Source organism: Vitis riparia, chromosome 14 (assembly GCF_004353265.1).
Source record: "Vitis riparia cultivar Riparia Gloire de Montpellier isolate 1030 chromosome 14, EGFV_Vit.rip_1.0, whole genome shotgun sequence".
Taxonomy (NCBI): domain Eukaryota; kingdom Viridiplantae; phylum Streptophyta; class Magnoliopsida; order Vitales; family Vitaceae; genus Vitis; species Vitis riparia.
In genome coordinates, this window is record NC_048444.1 from 4,927,221 (window position 1) to 4,948,058 (window position 20,838).

Below are 20,838 nucleotides of genomic sequence, written 5' to 3' on the forward strand. Positions count from 1 at the left end.
TTATTATATGATCAAACAACATGCTCTAACTCTTAGGAGCATATGTTAAATTCCACTAAAGGAATTACTATGACAACATAATGTATGATCACATGTCCTTTGGATCACCCAATGGGACATACTATCTTAATCTCATAAGATATCATGGTGCCTCTATTGAAAATACTTATTACTACCAGTCTCTTTCAATAGTAACTCAACCTATAAGGATATATAACTACTTTAGGATCCTACCCATAGGTTAAAGTCTCCTGTTGATTTTGACACAGACTTAATATCTTCTCAAGGTTAAGAGTCCATGCAGTATAATATCTTAATGAATCATGACAATTGATAGCCTTGTGACATGATTCACTATAAGTCATGTTCAATGTGCATCACATATACTAGTACACTCACCATGGGAAACCTATCTTGGCGGTTAATACAAATCATCCTTCCAATTAGAAGGTGGTGCACTACAGTTTCTATTGGATTGCCCAAATTCATGAACCAACTATGGACAACTTATCTACTTACAAGGAATTTATGACTTGTATCTTCTGTACAACTCCTAATGCAGCTAAGTCATGTACAATATAAGAGACATGGGTTGAATGCTCAAATCAATGTCAATACACTAAAAGAATAGTAAGGGGATAGTTAAGTCTAACTTTGTTGCATTATTTCTTACTTTTAAGAGCTCAATCCCAACACATAATGACTAGAAGTAGGATAGTTAAAGGATGTTTTACCACCTGCAATTCAACTACAGTTGGGTAAGTGTCTATTGTCTATAAACTCTTACATCAGTTTCATTCATTGTTTTACATTGAGTGGTTTTTTCATATTTTTTCATTATTTGTTACAAAAAAGTTCTTAGGTGTACAATTTGTGCACAATTATTTTTGAAGTACAACTATAGCATAAATGTTGTTTTTGATCTCATCTCGATTGAATGATACTATCACATTCTTTTCATGCAATTAAAAAATCAACCTAACTTGATACAAGAAACATGTGTGCAATATCCCTACAACATGTAGTTCATGTAAAGAATTTCCATGACTTTCCAAACATGTGCATTTTTATGTCTCATATACTTTGGATGACTTTGATTTTAATGTTTTATTTAAAATGGTAGTGGCTCTATATAAAGCAACCATTGAAGTTATTATCTCCACACAAACCTTGATAAGATGTCTTAAGATACCAAACTCACCTCCATCATGGTTTTTGTAGCTCTTATATTCATGTCCATGCTTATTCCTCTCATCTCTAGTTGCTCCCCGATGATAATGTAAAATCATGGTGCAATAAGGCATGTTATCCTTAGATTTGTGAGTACTTTATAATCAACCATAAGCCTGATCATTCCCTGGTTAAACAAAAGTACGATTTTCTCAACATATTAATCTAACTTCTTTTGGAACAAGACATGATCACTCATAGTAACATATCTCTGCTCTTCTTTAAGTGTTGGAATGAAGGACAAAAGGTTGTATGAAATGATTGTCTCAAGCTCAATAGGCATAACATTCTTAAGCTTAACAAATTATTGATCCCGACATTGGATGAACCTTGTTGACCAATATTTTTCACAAAGTGATAATGTGTTCTCACTCAATGATGACACTCACACCTTGTATAAAAAAATGAATGTGTATTTTAGAAAAATGGTTTTTGAAGTTTGCAATCACAACATATTTTAAAGGTTATTTTTGGTTTTCTAAATTCTTTCCTAACGGTTATTTGTTTCAAAAGTAGTTCTTACATGCATGATCTATGCACAACTATTTTTGAAACACAAGTACAATATCAATGTTGTTTTTTATCCCATCTCGACTAATTCATACTACCATGTTCTTTCCATGCAATTAAAAAATCAACTAGACTTTATTTAAGCGACATGCATGCAATATCCATAGGGTCAAATGTTGGGTTGACATATCCTTGTAAGCCATGTCTTTCTCTTTAAACCCACAAAAAAACTAACCTTAATATCCAAGAAATTGAAAATAATGAAGGAAATAAAAGTCATGTCCCATAATACCAACTATGAATCAATAATGAAGGAATTGTCACTCCATGGCTTCTTGCAACCATGAAAGAAGATGTTTTGAAGATGATCTTTAGTATTAAAATGACATATGAGGCATGGACTTCCCTTAAATAGTAATTGCTTTAATTACAATTGAGAAAGAAAAAATCTAAAAAAATTTGGATGACTAAAAAGAAAAGGTCACGGTCTCTTGAAGAATATTTAAGAGACTTCAAAAATTTATGTGACAATTCCGCTTTGATAAAAAGCTAGTATCAAACTAAGACAAAGTTTTTCAATTCATCATGGCTTAGGAGAAAGGTATAAAATGTTTGATTTGTTACACTTGTTAAATCACCGTATCATTCTTTTAGCTAGTTCATATTAGCTTTTTAGGGGTATGAACAATTACTCACTATCAAAAAGGAAGAGAAAACATTATTGGAGTATGGACAAGTTTTCTTTGGACGACACGATCATGTTCAGAATGGTTGAGTGGTCGACATGTGGCTTGCGCCTAAGTTCATAAATCTAAGAAGCATCACTACCATCAAAATATGTTTGAACCACAACATCTCAAATAGCATGAACCATAGGAAGTTGAAGGAAAGTGACACTAATATCTAAAGTCATTGAATTAAGAAGCTATGACATCAACATGGCATTCTTCTCTACCCAAGTAAAGAACAAGGATAAAAAATAGTTGGTTGTTCTTCGTGCTAATTAAGTATCCCAACTTCTCTTTTCTTGTAACATACAACTTCACAAATGAATTCCAATTTGTTGGCTATTACTTATCAAATCTTGCTCTATAATTTAGTTTTTGATCTTGTAGTCCAAATAATCCCATACCATCATGTATCTAAAATTGTAGTAATTAGTGATGCAAAAATACTTGTATAAACTATCGAAGTAACCCCATTTCTAACGGTCCAAAGATTAAAATCTTTGTAATATTCTGAACCATTCATGAACATCATAGCAATTATCATGAAAATATCCGCTTAAAAAAATGTTGCAAATAAGAAACGTTTTAACCAAAATCACTTCCAAAACATCATGTGTATATGTATGAAATGGGCAGAAACTACTGAATTATACAATAAGAAAAACATTAAATGGGGAAAAAACCAGATACAGACTCCAATTTACGAAACCTAGAGCAAGGCCCAGGCCTGATCTAAATCAAGCAAAAGTAAGGAGTGGCCCATTAGCCCATTGGGCCTATGAAGTAGCCTAGGTGGCCCATTTCAGAAGGTTTCATGAGAGGTGTCAACCGGGGGGGTGGGTTCTGTGTATGAATCCCTAATTCAATTTCATATTTTTAACCGGAAGAACCGAAGAAGGGAGCAAGGCACATAGATATGAAGAAAGGGGGGACGACCCACTAAGAGAATATAGCGTGGACACAGTACATGTGTAGTGGAAATGGAAGTGTCCCTTCCGCACCTACATTTCACAAAGCCAAAAGGGCAAAAACCATGATCGAACCAAAGGCCTTCATTGCTGAGTCTGACACTCAACTCCCACTATCAGATTTTGGGGCGTTGAGATTGAGAGAGCCATCAGCCACCTCTAACCTTTTCAGTCAACATCACCCAATAACCACAAACAAGCAACAACCCCATCTCCTCCATTCACATCTCAAGTAAACCCTCACTCTCTATTTGAGAGTTTTCCTTCATTTATTTATTCGAGGGTTCTTTTGTCATGTTGACGTGATGGCATCATCCTTGGTGGAACTCATTCATTTGCAGGGGTGACGCTGATCTGATGCCACAAAGCCATTCAAATCCCATGCCTTGTGCTCTTTGTTGCACTTGCACTCCATATTTTCCATCACCAACTCCATTACTTGAAGGGGCTGTGCTGTCAGATGAGTGGGTTTCATTTGCAGAAAGGGAATTATTTCTCTTTTAGTATAAATATATTTATATTATATGATTTATTAAGTTATAATATCACATACCCAGTTGTTAAAAAAAGGGACCTACCAAAGAATTCTACTACTTTAGGTAGTGTAAGTTTCTGATAAAGCAAAGAATCATAATTTGCCATACAAAGTCAAGATTCGGAATAGACAAGCCGTAGTAAATTCATCCTATGATTTATCCACATTTTTGTCATGTGTTCTTAGCTGCATCCCAACAATTGGTATAACCCTTACACCTAAAATATCTTGAATTAAAAAAAAATAAAAACTTAGGGTACATAAAGGGAAGAAAAAAATAATGATGTATGGAAAGTATTCTTACCCAATTGTTTTTTCCAAAAGCAAATCATCAAAATTTATTCCAAAATTCTGTAATTCTTTTATAAAACAGAAAACAAGTTTGATAACTAAAAATCATTTTATGTTTTTTTATTGTCACCAATAAAAAATATGATATTTTTTTATAACATATTTGAGTTGTTTTTACTTATTATTATTTTAGAAGAGTTTTAAAAAATAATTTTAGTATTTTATTTTTAAAAATATTAATGTTTTACAAAACCGAATCTTAAATCTTTACAGGAGTGTTTGGAATCTTTGAATTTGATATTCGTGTGAAGAGTGTTGAATGGGTTTTCCATGTTGGAGGCAAACTTAATGTGCATCCAAACAGGGAAATAACCCTTGAGGGGGCTGCTAAGCCATTAGAATAATAGCAATAATGTATGACTTTCAAAGGGATACTTGGAATGCAATGTCTTAGTCAATGCTCCATCTATTTAAAATTCTATGCATATAAGATATCAACTTTAACGTCTTAATCCTTGGATTCGATGTGGGCTCACCACCTTGTCCTGGAACCAACCAGATATTCTACTTTCAATTTGTGTTTTCCTCCCTCTTCCACCTGTGCCTCTTTCCATCCTGATCTTCTTCTCCACTTTATTCCCCAAATCATATTCTTATCATACAACTGTTTTTCAAAGCAATTTTTTACAAAACAATTTTAAAAAACTGTTTTTCAAAACTATTTTCCCCAACATTCTAAAAAAGTGTCATTTTTCTGCACATTTTTGAATTTTTTTTTAAATTTTTATCGAATATATAATTTAAATAATTATACAGAGGGAAAAAAAATGAAGTTGAAGAAATTTTGATAAAATAAAAAATATCTGGGGAAAAGGTGCCATGTCAGCAATCTGCATCCAGTAAACACCGCCCTTGTCAAGTTGGGCCAGTATATTATGATTCCAACATTAAGGAAATGGGCCCCACCCTTTTGTTCCATTATTAGCCCACCAAACTAAAACTATGTAACTTAGTGTGCACCCATCTTCTAAGTGGGCCCCTTCTGGGCGGCTCTCGGTTCATATCCACCCTCCATCCTCCCAAGCCCAATCATCCCATACTCTTTTTCCAGAAATTTCATATTTCACACCTCCACCACGTGGCCGTAAATAATTGGACCGGTTCACGCTGATGTTGACAATCTTAAGAGTCAAACTTCTCTTTGATTTAAAGGGAAAAAAGATAAAAGGGTTTAGGCTAGCTTAGCTGGGCTGGACTGGGCTGGGCTGGGCTGGTCAAGCCCATTTTCAGGACAGATCGTCCACGTTATGTGGAAAGCATTGATTATGATGCTCCAGTATTGCAGGGAATCTTCCAAGTGCTTAAGCCTCCTGGGTGTCAACTTTACAGAACTATTACCCAACAATAATTTTACTACTTGAAATGACTATAATACCCTCCCCTTCCATACCCCAAAAAGGAAAAAAAGATATTTTTGTCAGGAGAGTGGGATAGACAAGCCCGTGTGTTTCCCAATTTGGTATGAGAAAATTTCAGGATTAGGGTTCAAGTGTCACCCTTGGCGGTCATGAATTAGAACAAGGAGCATAGAGGGAGGGTAGCAAGACTTGGAAGTGGCAATAAACTAATGGATCACATTTCCCTAGGTTTGTCTTCAACTTATCATTATTTTAGCAATCCAATATATATATAAAAATCAAGTAGTAATAATGAGAATAGGTTTATGGGTAGGTTAGGGTTGATGGTGTTTGAGCGCCTACCTCCACTTAGAGTCTATTTACAATTTGGGGTTGACCTCTGCCCTCTGCCTCATGCCATGTTACCAATCTTAATTGAGTTTGTATATTTTATATACATTTTTTATTTTTTATTTTTTATTCTTATACAGGTTTATTTTTAAAAAGACTATAATTTTTAAAACTATTTAAAAATTATTACTAATTTTTTAAAAATATTTTATTTATTTTTTACTAATTAGATGCAATTTACTTCTTTATCAAGATAGGATTTTATTAAATTTGGATACGGGTTATATGGAGATTTGAGTTATTCAAAGTTATAAAATTTAAGGTAAGTTTTTATGATGCTTAATATAAGAAATTAGGAAGAGAATATTTTGTATTTTCATTATATTTTTAATTTAAAAAATTATTTTTATTAAATTTTAAAATTATGTTTATCTCTAAATTAGGAATTTTTTAGAATATTTGTTAATAAGTTTTGAAATTATGATTGTTCTAAAAATATTTTAGAATTAGAGAACTTTCCATTATGTATAATAATAAAATTTGAAGATTGATGGAAAGATCACATCTTCTAGGCTGTTCCATGACCGACAGAAAAATATCTTTCAAATCTAAAGAAGCATGTGTTTATTTATTTATCCTTTCAAATTAAAAATAAAGCTATCTAATTAAGTGCTAAACTGCCCTTGGGTTGGGGTGGGATGAAGGGTATTTTGGGTAGAGGGGCCAAGACCGAGTAGTTAGGCACTTGAATTAACGTGGGCAGGAAACCAGTGGATCACGCTGGAATTGCCGCTAAAATACCGGCAAACATCCGACCGATCTGTACCTGCCACGTGCCATTCACTTCCCTCACCATCACGTGGCCTCGAATCCTCCACCCTTCCGTACGGATACTTAACACATAAAAACACCCCCAAAAAATTATTAGCGAAAAGGGTAAGTGGACGCACGCAATTCACTCTGAAACCGCGGGCAGAAAGTAACCGCCGGTCTGACCAATCATAACCGGTAAATTGATATAAAAACGCCTCCGGGCAAATCTAACGGTCTGAGGTCACTCTTGCCTTTTACCTTCAAGTCGACCTTTTTCTCCCTCCCTATCGTCTTCAGTAATTCACTCACTCTCTCTCTCTCTCTCTATCCAGACTTGTCTTCCTTCAATGTTGGAGACACCATTCTATAGCGTATAGAATCTCAACACTATCGTTTTCTTTTGGGATTTTGGCTTTGTGGGTGCTCCATCTCCCTATTTTACACCGAGTTATTGCGTGGTTTGCGCAAATTTACTTTCGGCCATGGATGATGAGTATGCTAAGCTTATCAGGAGGATGAACCCGCCCAGGTATTTTGCTCACACCTGTCCCTTTTTTTTTCTGTTTTTCTCTTTGATTTCTCTGGGTTTGTCTCATGGGTGTTTTTTTTTTTGGGTGATTATGGTGTTATGGTTGAGATTTTTGTGGCTGTAGCTTTTTCTGGTTTCCTTTTTGCCTTTTCTGGTTTTATCACAAGGTGATGAATGGGATGGGGAAGATAAGCTCAGGCTACCTTTGGTTGCGGATGAAATGTGGGGGAAGCAGGGAAATTTGTTCAACTTGGGCTTTTCGATTCTTACCACATAAGAAAATCTGTTTATTTGCTTTAGTTGGATCGAATGTTTAAACATGAGTCTGGAATTTTCGTTTCTTTTCTTTTCTTTTCCTTCCCTTTGTTTTCTCTGCAACCAAACAGAGGGTTGAGTTTTCTACAAGTTTTATGTTGTTTTCAGATTTCTTATGGAAATCAAATCGTCCCTGTTTGGGTTGTTCCTTTTTCTTTTCTTTTCTTTTTTTCCTTTTTTTTTAGCTTCCAGAATCTAAGCAGAAGTCTTTGTGAAATCTTCTAGTTTTTTCCTTTCCTAATTGTGGGGTGGGATTGTTTCAAGGCTTTGAAATCTTGCAATTTTGCTTTTAAAATTGAACTATTCCTGCAATTTTGCCTTTGGGGTTGAACTGTGCGCCTTTATTGTCTTCTTCTCCTCCATCTTCCTCTGAATATTGATTGACCATTCACTGTTATGGTTTGTTATGTCAGCTCCATGAGAAATTTATTTTTTGAAAGAGAGAAACTCCATCATCTAATCTGGGTCATGTTATTGCAGAGTTGTAATTGACAATGATGCCAGCGAGGAAGCCACTGTTATTCAGGTAAGGCTGGTGTTTTGCTGCTGATTTTCTCATTTGGGCATTTTCCAGTAGGTTGAAATATCTTGAGGGTGCATTTCAGTTAGTTTATCTTCTATAATTTCTCGGGTTTTATGACTACATGTATTATCTTGTTCAGGTTGACAGTGTTAACAAACATGGAATTCTCCTGGAAGTAGTCCAAGTTCTTACAGACATGAACCTTGTTATAACCAAAGCATACATCTCATCTGATGGGGGATGGTTCATGGATGGTATGGTTCTTTGTTCAATTCCCTAAATCAGTATTAAAAAGAATGCTTTTCCTAGATTCCTCATCCTTTCCTCTCTTTGAAATTTCATATGTTCAGTGTTCAATGTGGTCGATGGAGATGGAAACAAAATCAGAGACAAAGGGGTCATCAATTATATCACAAAAGTAAGCAGTTTTCCTTCTGTTTTTCTTTGTTTTTTCTAATCAAGGAATCCCTTGGATTTTTACTTGCCGCATAACAGATGCTGAACCGTCATTGAATTGGTTGTGACCTATGCAAATCTTATGCCATGAAAGGAAAAGGATAAAAAAAGGGAAAGATTTTTATTTTTCCTGTTAGATGATTAAAGATTTTACATTATCATGCATTGTCTTTTCGGCTAAGATTTTGAAGTCTCTTTAGCCAAGAATGTTTTTAGTTACAAGAACCATTGTTTTGCATATATTACTCCTCAAGTAGGCTGTTTCTCCTGCTGCAATGAGGGGAAGAACAGGAAAAATCAAATCTATGAACCAGGTTTTTAAAATGAAGTCCATAAACAAAGCTTCCACAGAAATTTCAACACATCCAACTGAAACAGCGGCCTTGTTATTGGTGTTCAGTTCATATTTTCTCAGTTTTCAACCTCTCCCATTCAAACAACCAGAAGTAGTTTTCAATCATTACCCACTGAGATTGTTCTTTTCCACGGCATCCCTAAATGTCCTTTATTTAGCTAGAGTTCCAGAAACTTAAATGTTTCTTGTCTTATTTGTACGTTTGCAGACACTTGAAAGTGATGCCAGCTTTGTGCCTCCAATGAGAGGGACTGTTGGGGTGATGCCCTCTGAAGATCACACCTCAATTGAATTGAGTGGTACAGACAGGCCTGGTCTACTGTCCGAAGTGTGTGCAGTTCTTGCAGACCTTCACTGTAATGTGGTGAATGCTGAGATATGGACACACAATGCTAGAGCTGCAGCTGTTGTTCATGTTACAGATGATTCCACAGGGTGTGCAATTGAAGACCCTAATCGACTCTCAAAAATAAAGGAACTTCTTTGCAATGTTTTGAAAGGAAACAATGACTTGAAGACAGCAAAAATGACACTTTCACCCCCTGGGTTTACACATAGGGAGAGAAGGTTACATCAGATTATGTTTGCAGACCGCGACTATCAAAGAGTGGAAAGAACAGAACTTGGGAAAGATAAGAGCTCAAGGCCCCATGTAACTGTATTGGATTGTATTGAGAAGGATTATACTGTGATTACTATGAGGTCAAAAGATCGGCCAAAGTTGTTGTTTGATACTGTCTGCACTCTAACAGACATGCAGTATGTAGTTTTTCATGGAGTGGTCCACACAGGGAGGATGGAAGCTTATCAGGTAAGGTCAAATTTCACAAAAATTTATTATTGGAAATGAAGTTTGGGCAAAACAAGTTGATAACATGACTCAACAAATGAAAATTCTATGGTTCAACAAGTTTGCAAATCTTGGTAGAATTGGGAACACAACTATTTTAAACCTTAAGGGAGTCAGAAAGTCAACTTGCTGCATACATTTTTGCAGAATGGCTATGTTGAATTGCTACCACCTTTTGAATGTGTTTGACTGAAAACAAATTTTGGTTTGATATAGGAATATTATATCAGGCATGTTGATGGACTCCCTATGAGCTCAGATGCTGAGCGAGAACGTGTCATAGAGTGTCTTGAAGCAGCAATTGAAAGGCGAGCATCTGAGGTAAGCAACTGATTGAGTCAAGAGTATTTTGTTTCAGGAGACCTACCTGTGGTCATGCTCTAACACATATTTCCTCATTTTGTAGGGACTGGAGCTAGAACTCCGCACTGAAGATCGGTTTGGACTTCTGTCTGATATCACCAGGGTATTCAGGGAGAACAGTTTATGTATTAAAAGAGCAGAAATATCAACAGAAGGTGGGAAAGCCAAAGACACCTTCTATGTCACAGATGTGACTGGTAATCCAGTCAACCCCCAGATTATTGATTCAATTCGCCAACAAATTGGGCACTCCATCCTGCAGGTGAAGAACTCCAATCTTTCACCAAAGGCCCCCCAAGAGACAACAATGAGTTTCCTCTTTGGGAACATCTTCAAATGTCGAACCCTTCAGAATTTCAAATTGATCAGATCCTACTCTTAATACCTTCCTTCCCATAATACATACACTTCCATAAGTAGAAACTGTGCAGACATATCAGATGCTTCTTCTGGAAAAAAGAAACAACATACAAAGAGACTAAAGGACAATGTAAATAGTCTTCCCTTCCTCTTGTTGCAGAGGGTTTACTGCTATGTCCTGATACTGGATAGAAGTAACTCAAGACACAAATACTATACTGTAAAAATGCCTACTGGTCTTTGTATATCCTTGTGTCTTTTAGTAAGCTGTGTACAGTGTGATATTACTTGCCTTGTACAAAAAAATAAAAATAAAACAAGATTGTACAGATGCCTCTAAATTTAGTGATTGGATGTTATCTTTGGCTTCTTGCAAATTGAATTCATCCAATCAAAACTAAATTTGAAGCCCTGGTTCATTTAATGATGGGTTCTTCCCTTCTTTTTTTTTTCTTCCTTTTTATGTGGGGCATGGTAAAAATGCTCTGTTGAGGTCTTGAAGCCTCCATAGAAAGCAGAGTAACACAACTATTGAAGAGGTTGTAGCTATCTTAGTCTATTGGATTTTCACTCTGAATTTTATAAGTAAAAACATTTTGACAAGAAAAGGCCATTCAATTGAATAAACAATCATTTTTATTACTATTACTACAATAAGGAATTTATTTTAGAAGAATAAGCCTATCTGTGCTTCTTGTTCTTCCAAAATAACTTTTAAGAATAAGTTTTTTAAAATAAAAAGACAAAAATAGCTGTTTAAGGGTTTGTTTGAAAATTATTCTTGGAAATGATTTTTTATGTATTAGAATAAAAATTAGTTTCCGAGTTGAAAATGTTTTTTAAGAATTTGGTCTAAAAACATATTGAGTTTAAAATTAAATTAGTTTTTTATACAGTGTTTTTTTAATAATAATTGAAAATATCGAGAATAATTTAAGAACCTTTAATATTATTGAAAATATCGAAAATAATTTAAGAATTTGTATATTATGTATAATTTATGTGTATAATATTTTTATGAAAACTAAGTCCAGAAAATTGTTTCAAAAATAATTTTTTAGAACTGTTTTTGAAAAGTTACCAAATAGATCTTCAATTGAAATCCTATTTAATTTCAAAAAACAATATTGAAAGAATAATCTAATGTATGAGTACTTTGTCTGTTTCCAAACAGCCCTTACAAGTTCGTAGTGGGAAATACTGGGAGTCACAACTTGGCGGGAAGCAACGACCACTCTCTACGATGAAACCTTCGGCGACTGAGGCGGCAATTCGAATAAGCCGAGCTCTAATCGCAGCTTCAAACCAGTCGAGACCCACTCGATCATGGAGCCCTTCACTGGAGCAGACTCTACATCGACTCGAGTGCCACGAATTGCTGAGTCCCTCACTCGTAGCCCGAGTCATCGACCCCTTCCTCCTTCACCATCATTCACTCGCTCTCGGTTTCTTCTATTGGGCTTCTCAGAAACCAGGGTTTGCTCACACTTCCATCAGCTATCAATCAGTCCTTAAGTCTCTCTCCATTTCCCGCCAATTCAATGCGGTTGAAAGGCTCTTGAAAGATGTGAAAGCCCAGAAAATTGTGCTTGATTCTTCGGTTTATCGATCAGTGATTGCCTCACAGATTATAGGGAAGAGAACCCAAAATGCTTTCTTGATATTTAATGAAGTTAGCGCGCTTAGTCGCGAGATTGGACCAGATACGTGCAACTCCCTTGTTGCTGCTCTTGCATCTGATGGGTGTGTTGTTTATGCCCAAAGAGTGTTTGATGAAATGATTCATCACGGTGTCCCTTTGAATTCTCTTGGATTTGGTGTTTTCATATTGAGGTTTTGTAGAAATGCTGAGTTGGGTACTACTTTAAGTCTGTTAGACGAGGTTACAAAGCATGCTTCCGAAATTAACGGGTCCATTATTGCACTTTTAATCATTCACGGGCTTTGTCAGGTCTCCAGGGTGTCAGAAGCTTTTGAGTTACTGGAGGAGTTAAGGAGCAGGGAATGTAAACCTGATTTTATGGCGTATCGGATTGTTACTGAGGCATTTAGATTGAAGGGAAGTGTGGCTGAAGTGGAGAAGGTCTTGAAGAAGAAGAGAAAGCTTGGGGTAGCTCCAAGGGAGAATGATTATAGGGAGTTTATCTTTGGTTTGATTTCAGAGAGACGGATACCTGAAGCAAAGGAATTGGGTGAAGTGATTATAAATGGGAATTTCCCAATTGGGAATGATGTTCTTAATGCATTGGTAGGATCTGTTTCATCTATTGATCCTGGTTCTGCAATGTTGTTTTTCAAGTTCATGATTTCAAAAGAAAGTTTTCCAACTCTGCTAACTTTGAGCAATTTGGGTAGAAATCTTTGTAAGCGTGGAAAAGCCGATGAATTACTGGAGGTTTTTCATATTTTGTCTTCTAGAAACTACTTCTCAGATTTGGAGACTTACAGTGTGATGGTTTCATTCTTGTGCAAGGCTGGGAGAGTGAGAGAAGCTTATGGGGTTCTTCAGGAGATGAAGAAGAATGGGCTGGATCCAGATATATCATCCTATAATTGTCTAATGGAAGCATGCTGTAGAGAGGATCTATTGCGCCCTGCAAAAAGGCTTTGGGATGAGATGTTTGCAAGTGGATATGGTGTAAATTTGAAGACTTACAACATCCTTATCCAAAAGTTCTCAGAAATAGGCCAAATTCAAGAGGCTCAGTGGCTCTTTCAACATATGTTGGAGAAAGGAGTAAACCCTGATGCTACAACCTACACATCCCTGCTTGAGGGGCTTTGTCAGGAGAAGAAATTTGAATCTGCTTTTGAAGTTTTCAAGAAGTCTGTTGAACAGGATGTAATGCTTGCACAAACAATATTAAATACATTTATTCTTTACATCTGCAAAGAAGGTACAGTCTTTATATGTATGGAAAGATATATGTGAAAAAGTTCAATGTTATGGTTGGTGTTAGTGGTGTTTAACCATTTGTTTCTTCTATGTGATGTTTTACATGTTGAAAGGTTGCTGAATATGTTATTAATTTAGTTAATTCCATATGCTCCTTGCAGGTAATTTTCTTTTTGCTTCCAAGTTGCTCTGTGGTCTCACTTATGATGTAGGACATTCAGACTCCCATGTGATTTTCCTGAAATATTTAGCTGATGCTAGTGAGATTTCAACTGCCATTGAACATATAAAATGGGTTGGAGATACCTTGCCTTCAATGTTGCCAACAATATCTACAGAGCTTTTTGCATTGCTTGCTTCTTCTTCAAAACCAGAGCCAATCCTAAAAATGCTTCTAGCAATGCAGGAGAAGTCTCCAGTTCCTTACAATGATAGTTGGAAAGAACTTAGCAACCAATTGTTCACTGGCCATAGTTTGGGAACAAATTGAAGGTTGTGTCTTACTTTTAACCATAAATATTGGCTCCTAAGTATGGTAATAAGGGGTCAACAAATCCAGGTTTACAGCAGGTAATTTGCTCTTCCCCATTTATGAATTGAGTAGGGTATTCCATGTGTATACACAAAAAAATAAATAAATAAATAAATAATAAAATAAAATAAAATAAAATAAAATAATAAAAAAACAACTGATTCATATTCATAAAACACCATTCTATGGGTTTCTATCTGCAACTATGTGAACTTATACTCCTAAAGTTTATATACTCTGTCCCTTCACTTTGTACAGCACTGTTTCCAATAAATGCCTGCAATCAAATTTTTTTGCAATTTTTTTTATTCTACTTCTGTTTTACTGCTCTCTGAGTTTATATTAGGCTTGTCCATCACTAAATCCCTATTCCTGTGCATGCCAAAACCAATTTGGCTCTCCCTTGTTTGATCTCTCTAGTATGTCCTAGAAACTGAAGCATGGTGGCTACAAATCCTGAATGCCATGTTCTATCCAATAGAAAAAGGGATAAGCATTGGTAATGACCCAATCAAACAGTCAAAATGCACAAAAACATAGGTAGTTTAGACATAGGAAAAATTTATTAGTTCAGAAAGACCCAAAGATCTAGTGGGTGGCAAGCTTACTGGGTCAAACATACAGCTCTATGTTTTTAGACATTCTGATTAGTACTTTAAATACAAATCATTTATTGAACTCAGCTCATCCTTTAAATGAGTCAGCTCATTTACTCAATTGGATGATGCATGATGCTAACCATATACTCAAAAAAATGAAAAAATTTGGAAAAGAAAAAAAAGGGTTACCTTAAAACTAGAAGTATTTTTCTGTTGGTGAACTTTGAAGAAAGGAGAATAAGCCTTTTCAATATGCTTTAATTTCCAAGTAACTGTATCAATCACGTAAAAATTCCAACAAATGGAGAAAAAAACAGCAATTCAAAACTAACCAATGATATTGCAAATGCATTAAACTAACCTCTAAGCTAAGCAGGCTCACATGGCAAAAATTATACATGCATATGGGAAGGGAGGGGACGGTGTTGTTGGTTCAGTGTGGAAGGAGTAGATCTAAGGACCACATGACCTTCTTCATCCTCTCTTTACATTTTTCTCCAAGTCTCACCTGTTTTGAGGTGAACATTTTGGTTTTGGAGGAGGCTATTATCTTCTCATTTTTCTTTTTCCACTAATGAGACCCAATAACACAAGTAAAGTCACTTTAAATTTTTTTTCCTCTCCTTATGCCCTACAAACTGCAATTTTAAGCTTCTTTACTGAAAGGTAAAGTGAGGTATCATAATTCTAAGCAAAGTCTTAGCCCTAACTCATTGGAACCTTAAATGTGTGTTTCTTAAATTTTTTATTTTTCCTTCACTATCGATGCTCTCTTATAAACGAGAGTATGCTTTTATGACAGGTAAGGGAAATTTCACACCCTTATTATAAGCTCACTTTTTTTTGTCTTTATTAATTTTGAAAATAAGTCTTGACTAAGTGAAAAATTTAACAGAATTTATGCTTTACACTTAGACTTATTCTATGAATGAGAACAAAAATGTTATACAAAGGGGCAAAAATCGGTTGTGTTCATGTCCAATTCATGTTATGTCAGTTATTAAAAATGGCTCAACCTAGGTAAAACTCCTTTATAAATGAAGCAAATCTTTTGACATTATTAAACTAGCTTAATATATCAAACTCATTTAAGCTTGTTTTAATATGGTTCTTATTTGTAGGAGGCCAACCATATCGGTGAGTTGTTTAGTAGTCTGAGGTAAGAGTGGAGTAGAGTAAGAGGTAAAAAGAATGGCAGTGGAATCAAAGAGAGAACCTAAAAAAGTAGGAACAACATTTTTTTTTTTTTTGGTTTGGTAGGAAATGGAACCTTCTTATAGTGCTCCAAAATAGTAACTCTCATGTTAATGGATCAATTATTACATAGAACGTTTTGGGGATGACATGTGTCATAAAGATACACCGGTCCCTTATCTCTAATTTTGGTCAAGATAAGTTTGATGTTTGTTAATCCAACCTCTAGACACCAAACCAAGACCCTTAAACTAGTCCAAAAGTGCTCAATGATTGGAAGGTTGATTCCACCATTGAGATGCACCAAATTCATTTTATGAGCCCTATTCCAAACTCAGGCAAACATATAAGCATCACAGTGCTATGTCAAGGATGAAATTTTGAGGGAGATGTAGCAAATCATCTAGCTACAAATATTATGGAGGAAGTATCCTTCCTATAGCAGGGATGAAACAATCAACCTTCTCTAGTGCACGTAGTGTCTCCTTCACCAAGGAGTATAGTAATAGAGACCCCCATCCACCATAGGTGAGCATCCATATTCTGTGGGCATCTGGGTAGCTTGGGAATATATTTGGAGGTACGAGAGACCAGATGATATAACATTATGGCATAGGAACTATGTAAGGAGAATATGGATTTGTCCATACATTGGAGATCAAAGGTGAGATGCATTACATGTCATGTTCGTGGAGAGTGGTCTTGAGCATGTTTTACTACATACTAAGACACATGATGTTCTATAATCGATCATGTTATGATGGAGCTCACATTGGATATATTAGACACATGGTAAGTTGTGTCCATGTGGATTTTGCTAGATAGGACATCAACAAGCTATAGCCTTAATTTTATCTCATGAGCAACCTTCTTTTAAACTTGCATGTGGGCTTAATAAATTGGAAGAAATAAGCATGTGATGAGGTTCAAACTCATGACTTCCAAATAACTACGGATCTAATACAATGTGAAGCTATCAATTGACCTAAAAACTTAACTTGTTAGGTAGTAGGTCAATAATATATATAAAACTTATTTGGGTTGCAATTCTAACGAACAAAATACTACATGTTTGTTATATAGATAACAAAATACGATCTCTATAAACATAACAAACGGTTGGATTGGGTTTGGTTTACATAACTTGTTAAATTATATGTTAATTAGACATTATTATAACTCAATCATGACCCATTTAACATGTTCAACAATCTAAACACATAGAAATTACAATTGAAAATGTTTTCTCAATTAACTTATTATAAAAACATAATAAAATTAACGTGACTTACTAATACAATTCTTTTTTAAAAGAATATAGAAATTATATGGTTAAATGGATCATACAATTGAGCTATAATCATGTTAATATGACACCATTGTTAAAAGGGTCCATGTATAAGTTGAATCATAACTAATTAAATATGTTAAATAGGTTGAAACCTCTAATGTGAATATGGTCCATTTAACAAAGGGTTGGGCAAATTGCTTCAAGTGCAATTAGATTGATAGGGATGAATCTTCAATATTTATTCACAAAACAAAAAAAAGAAATGGAAGAAAAAGGAAGATACTAGAATTTGGGAAGTTTCCAAATTTCTCCTAAAAAGAAGTTTCTAAACTTTGACAGAAAAGTCTTTTTTACTTGAGTCCTTTTTATAATCTACAAATCTTTTTTATTAGAAAGTTTTATTACAAGATAAAGTTTAAGTTTATAATTCTAAAAAGAAAGTTTTTATTTTTCCTTTTAATTTTATTACATTTGGAAGAAATAAGAGCTTTGATAAGTTATTATGTAAAGGTTTTGTTTGTTTTTTCATAGTTTTATCGGGGTATTAGCTTTTTCTAAAGCCTATAGATAGGGCTAACTACTCTATCCCGAATCATCCATATTTTTCAAAAGACTAAGAGCGGTAAATAAAAAAGTCAAATCACACCATTTCTGTAATAGGTAAAATGCCTCTAATCAACTTTATGAGATAGAGAAGAGGACGACTCTATCTCCATCAAAACTTGACCGATCTAATCTAGTGGACAGGGAACTAGTTGTTGGGTCTAGAGTCAATTTGAGGAATAGAAGAGCAAACGGCAAACGGTTTGGTTTTATTTTTTATAGTTTTGTTGAGGTTTTTAGCTTTTTCTAAAGCTTATAGATAGGGCCAACTGCTATAAAACAAGTTTAATGAATAAATGCTGAATAATACAAATTTATCTACATACTTTACAATTTATATATATATATATATATATTATTTTCAATGATGAGACTTTATTGTTTTTCTTCTAAGTGAGCCTCGTAGAAGTCCTTAGTGAGATTCTAAGATTTCCTATTTTTCTCTTCTTTACCTTGTTCTTTTCTCTCTTTCATTTTACTTTTCCTTGTTGACATAATTTTGTTCTCCATTCTCTTCATAAATCTTAAATGATCAAAGCTATAGCCCACCTTATTTAATTGTAGGCAACCATCCTAGGGTTGTCCTACATCATAAATCCAACCCAGATCCGCTAATTTAATTGATATTATTTTCTAAGTCACCTTTGCAGGTTGTGTGAAGTATTATTGGCTGTAGTTGTTGTTACATATTTTGTCCAACATTGCTTTATTTTGTTGCCTTAAGAATTCAATTTTCATTTATTATTAGGGATTTATATCATTGATTAATATCAAATTCCATATTTGCCTCTGCTATTGACCTACCTTCTCCCCTTTGTACAGAGATTCTTTGTATTAATTGTAATCCGTGAAGTTGACCATGTACTTATATATATATATATATATATATAAAGGAATGGGGAGGGTTTGTGGGAGGTTCTAGGTTCAAGTCCCAATGGGGACGAAAACTTACCTATCAAAATAGAAAATATATAAATATATATAATTCTGGTAATGAAATATCACATCACAATATTCCAGATACAATATTTCTTCATATGGTGTCAGAACATTTTCTTCCTTCTGCCAGTTGACACTTTGCTGTCATTTACTTACTTTGGTAGTTCTGCAACTCCAGATTCATCTGTGGTAAAAAGGGATTTATTTTTTTCATCTTTGTCTTCCATGTTCATCAATCACAGTAGATATCTACGCAACTGTTGATATCAATCATCCATTTCATCTGCATCATTCTGATAATTTAGGTTCTAATCTTGTTTCTCAACCATTGATTGGTGAAAATTATTTAACATGGGATAGAGCCATGATTATGGCTCTAAGTGCCAAGAACAAAATTGGGTTTATTCATGGATCGATAAATAAACGAGTAGAGATGAATAGTTGAATGTCAATCAATGGGTTCACAGTAATAACATAGTGAACTCTTGGATCTTTCCAAGGAGTTACCCAGCTGAGTGATTTATGGAGAACGTGCTTACAAAATTTAGTCTGATCTTAAAGGAATATTTTTCTCGACTTGATGCTCCTTGTCATTTTGAAATAGAAAAGGCAATTATATCTTTAAGACAAGATCAATTACGTGTTACTAGTTATTATACTAAACCTAAAGTTTTATGCAATGAACTAACAAATCTACAGGTTTTTCCCATTTGTTCTTTGTAATTCCTAATGGGTCTTCATGACTCATATTTGGTAATCCATGTACAAATTTTGTTAATGGATTCTTTTCCATTAGTTAAATGTGCACATTCTCTTATTTTGCAAGAAAAGAGATAATGAAATATTGCCCCAACTGAGCATTCAAGCATTTAGATCACTGCATGTCACAACAAAGTGGAAATTTTTTTTCTCAAAGAGAAGGTTCTCATAATAATAAGAAGTGGGATTCCAAGGGTGGTAAAAGACAATAACCTACTTCTATTCAATGCAATTAGGTCGGTCATGCAATCAAGAAATGCTACAAACTTCATGGCTATCCCCCTGGACATCGATTTCACAAGGAATCATTTCAACCAGCTGTAAATCAAGCATCCCAGAACACCCTTGCCAAGCCCAATATAGAGGATAACATCTCCGGATTGCCCTTCACAGCAGAACAAGTTCAACAGTTACTCTCCTTAAGCCTCCTACTAGGGTGAATCAAGTAAGGTAGCAGCTAGCCAACCACTAATCTTTCAAGTACATCTTTGAGTTTTCTTTTTCCACAATTCCAATTGGATAATTGATAGTGGTGCCACTCATTACATTGTAAATCCTGTCTCTTCTTTCATCCATCAAAGGTTTTATTGCTATCATACTTCTGCATGGTAGATAAGCTCCTCTAACAAATATAGGTACCATTTCGTTAATTCCTTCACTTATTCAATGTGATGTTCTTTGTGTACCATCTTTTTATTTGAATCTTGTTTCTGTTTGTAAACTCACCCTTGGGTAGAGATCAGGTTGAATGGTTTATTTCACTTTTCATTTAATCCAGCTTGTCATTCTATCATTTCGTTTCCTTCAATTGATTTTGGCATGAGCGTTTAGGACATTTATCCATTAAATGTTGAGATCTTTTTTCTCATTTAGTTCTTGGTATTTGCATTTAAAATATTTAACAATGCAATAAAACAAATTCATTCTCATGGGTAGCATTTTTTTTCAAGAAAATGGAATTATACACCAACATAGTTGTGTGGACACTCATCAATAAAATGTAGTAGAACATAAACATCAACATGTTTTATATGTGGATCACACATTGCGCTTTCAAGGTCACCCACCTCTTAAATTTTGGGGTGGTTAGATTCTTATATCTACACCTATGATCAATCGAGCCCCATGTACTATATTTTTTGGTTAAACTCCTTATGAAGGACTCTTTGGTCTGAAACTTCTTACATTCATTTAATAGTCTTTGGATGTGTTTGCTATCCTTCTACTCTTCTACTCATGCTTTAAAGCAAACCAAATTTCACCCATTTTCTAAGCATCCTGTCTTGATTGGATATCCATACGGTCAAAAGCAGTATAAAATTTATGATCTTGAAAATAAGAAAAGTTTTGTTTTATGTGATATCATATTTCATGAGGACACTTTTTCCTCTTAACCAAATACCCCAGACCTCAACTTGTGACCATGTGCTTCTGTCTCTATCAAAGGAATG

The 20,838-nt window shown here is 34.8% G+C and overlaps 2 protein-coding genes across 6 annotated transcripts; both read left to right on the top strand.

The window, feature by feature from the left end:
* The first annotated feature begins 7,052 nt into the window (after positions 1 to 7,052).
* On the top strand, positions 7,053 to 11,023 carry LOC117931335 (ACT domain-containing protein ACR6). Of its 2 annotated transcripts, XM_034852283.1 has the most exons (7): positions 7,068 to 7,352; positions 8,148 to 8,193; positions 8,330 to 8,444; positions 8,541 to 8,608; positions 9,210 to 9,812; positions 10,068 to 10,172; positions 10,258 to 11,023. In XM_034852283.1, exons 1-7 carry the CDS (start codon positions 7,306 to 7,308, stop codon positions 10,594 to 10,596), a joined length of 1,323 nt encoding a protein of 440 aa, XP_034708174.1. In that variant the 5' UTR covers positions 7,068 to 7,305; the 3' UTR covers positions 10,597 to 11,023. The 2 variants fall into 2 exon arrangements, with proteins under 2 accessions (XP_034708175.1, XP_034708174.1); XM_034852284.1 differs by lacking the exons at positions 10,068 to 10,172; positions 10,258 to 11,023 and adding an exon at positions 9,904 to 10,042 and having other exon boundaries at positions 7,053 to 7,352; positions 9,210 to 9,841.
* A 721-nt stretch (positions 11,024 to 11,744) lies between these two features.
* On the top strand, positions 11,745 to 19,980 carry LOC117929717 (pentatricopeptide repeat-containing protein At5g14080). 4 transcript variants are annotated; one of them, XR_004653803.1, is made up of 4 exons: positions 11,745 to 12,822; positions 13,048 to 13,471; positions 13,632 to 14,040; positions 19,624 to 19,706. XR_004653803.1 is itself a non-coding variant. In XM_034850102.1 (2 exons), the coding sequence occupies exons 1-2, from the start codon at positions 11,818 to 11,820 to the stop codon at positions 19,755 to 19,757; spliced, it is 1,788 nt and encodes a 595-aa protein (XP_034705993.1). In that variant the 5' UTR covers positions 11,745 to 11,817; the 3' UTR covers positions 19,758 to 19,980. The 4 variants fall into 4 exon arrangements, 2 of the variants coding, with proteins under 2 accessions (XP_034705993.1, XP_034705992.1); XR_004653802.1 differs by having other exon boundaries at positions 11,745 to 13,471; XM_034850102.1 differs by lacking the exon at positions 13,632 to 14,040 and having other exon boundaries at positions 11,745 to 13,471; positions 19,624 to 19,980.
* Positions 19,981 to 20,838: the final 858 nt, after the last annotated feature.

Coding starts and splice junctions, on each gene's coding strand:
- LOC117931335 (XM_034852283.1), top strand. CDS start 7,306: ATGGATGATGAGTATGCTAAGCTTATCAGGAGGATGAACCCGCCCAG. Junction 8,194..8,329: donor AGGAAGCCACTGTTATTCAG/GTAAGGCTGGTG, acceptor TATCTTGTTCAG/GTTGACAGTGTTAACAAACA. Junction 8,609..9,209: donor TCATCAATTATATCACAAAA/GTAAGCAGTTTT, acceptor GTACGTTTGCAG/ACACTTGAAAGTGATGCCAG.
- LOC117929717 (XM_034850101.1), top strand. CDS start 11,818: ATGAAACCTTCGGCGACTGAGGCGGCAATTCGAATAAGCCGAGCTCTA. Junction 13,472..13,631: donor TCTTTACATCTGCAAAGAAG/GTACAGTCTTTA, acceptor TGCTCCTTGCAG/GTAATTTTCTTTTTGCTTCC.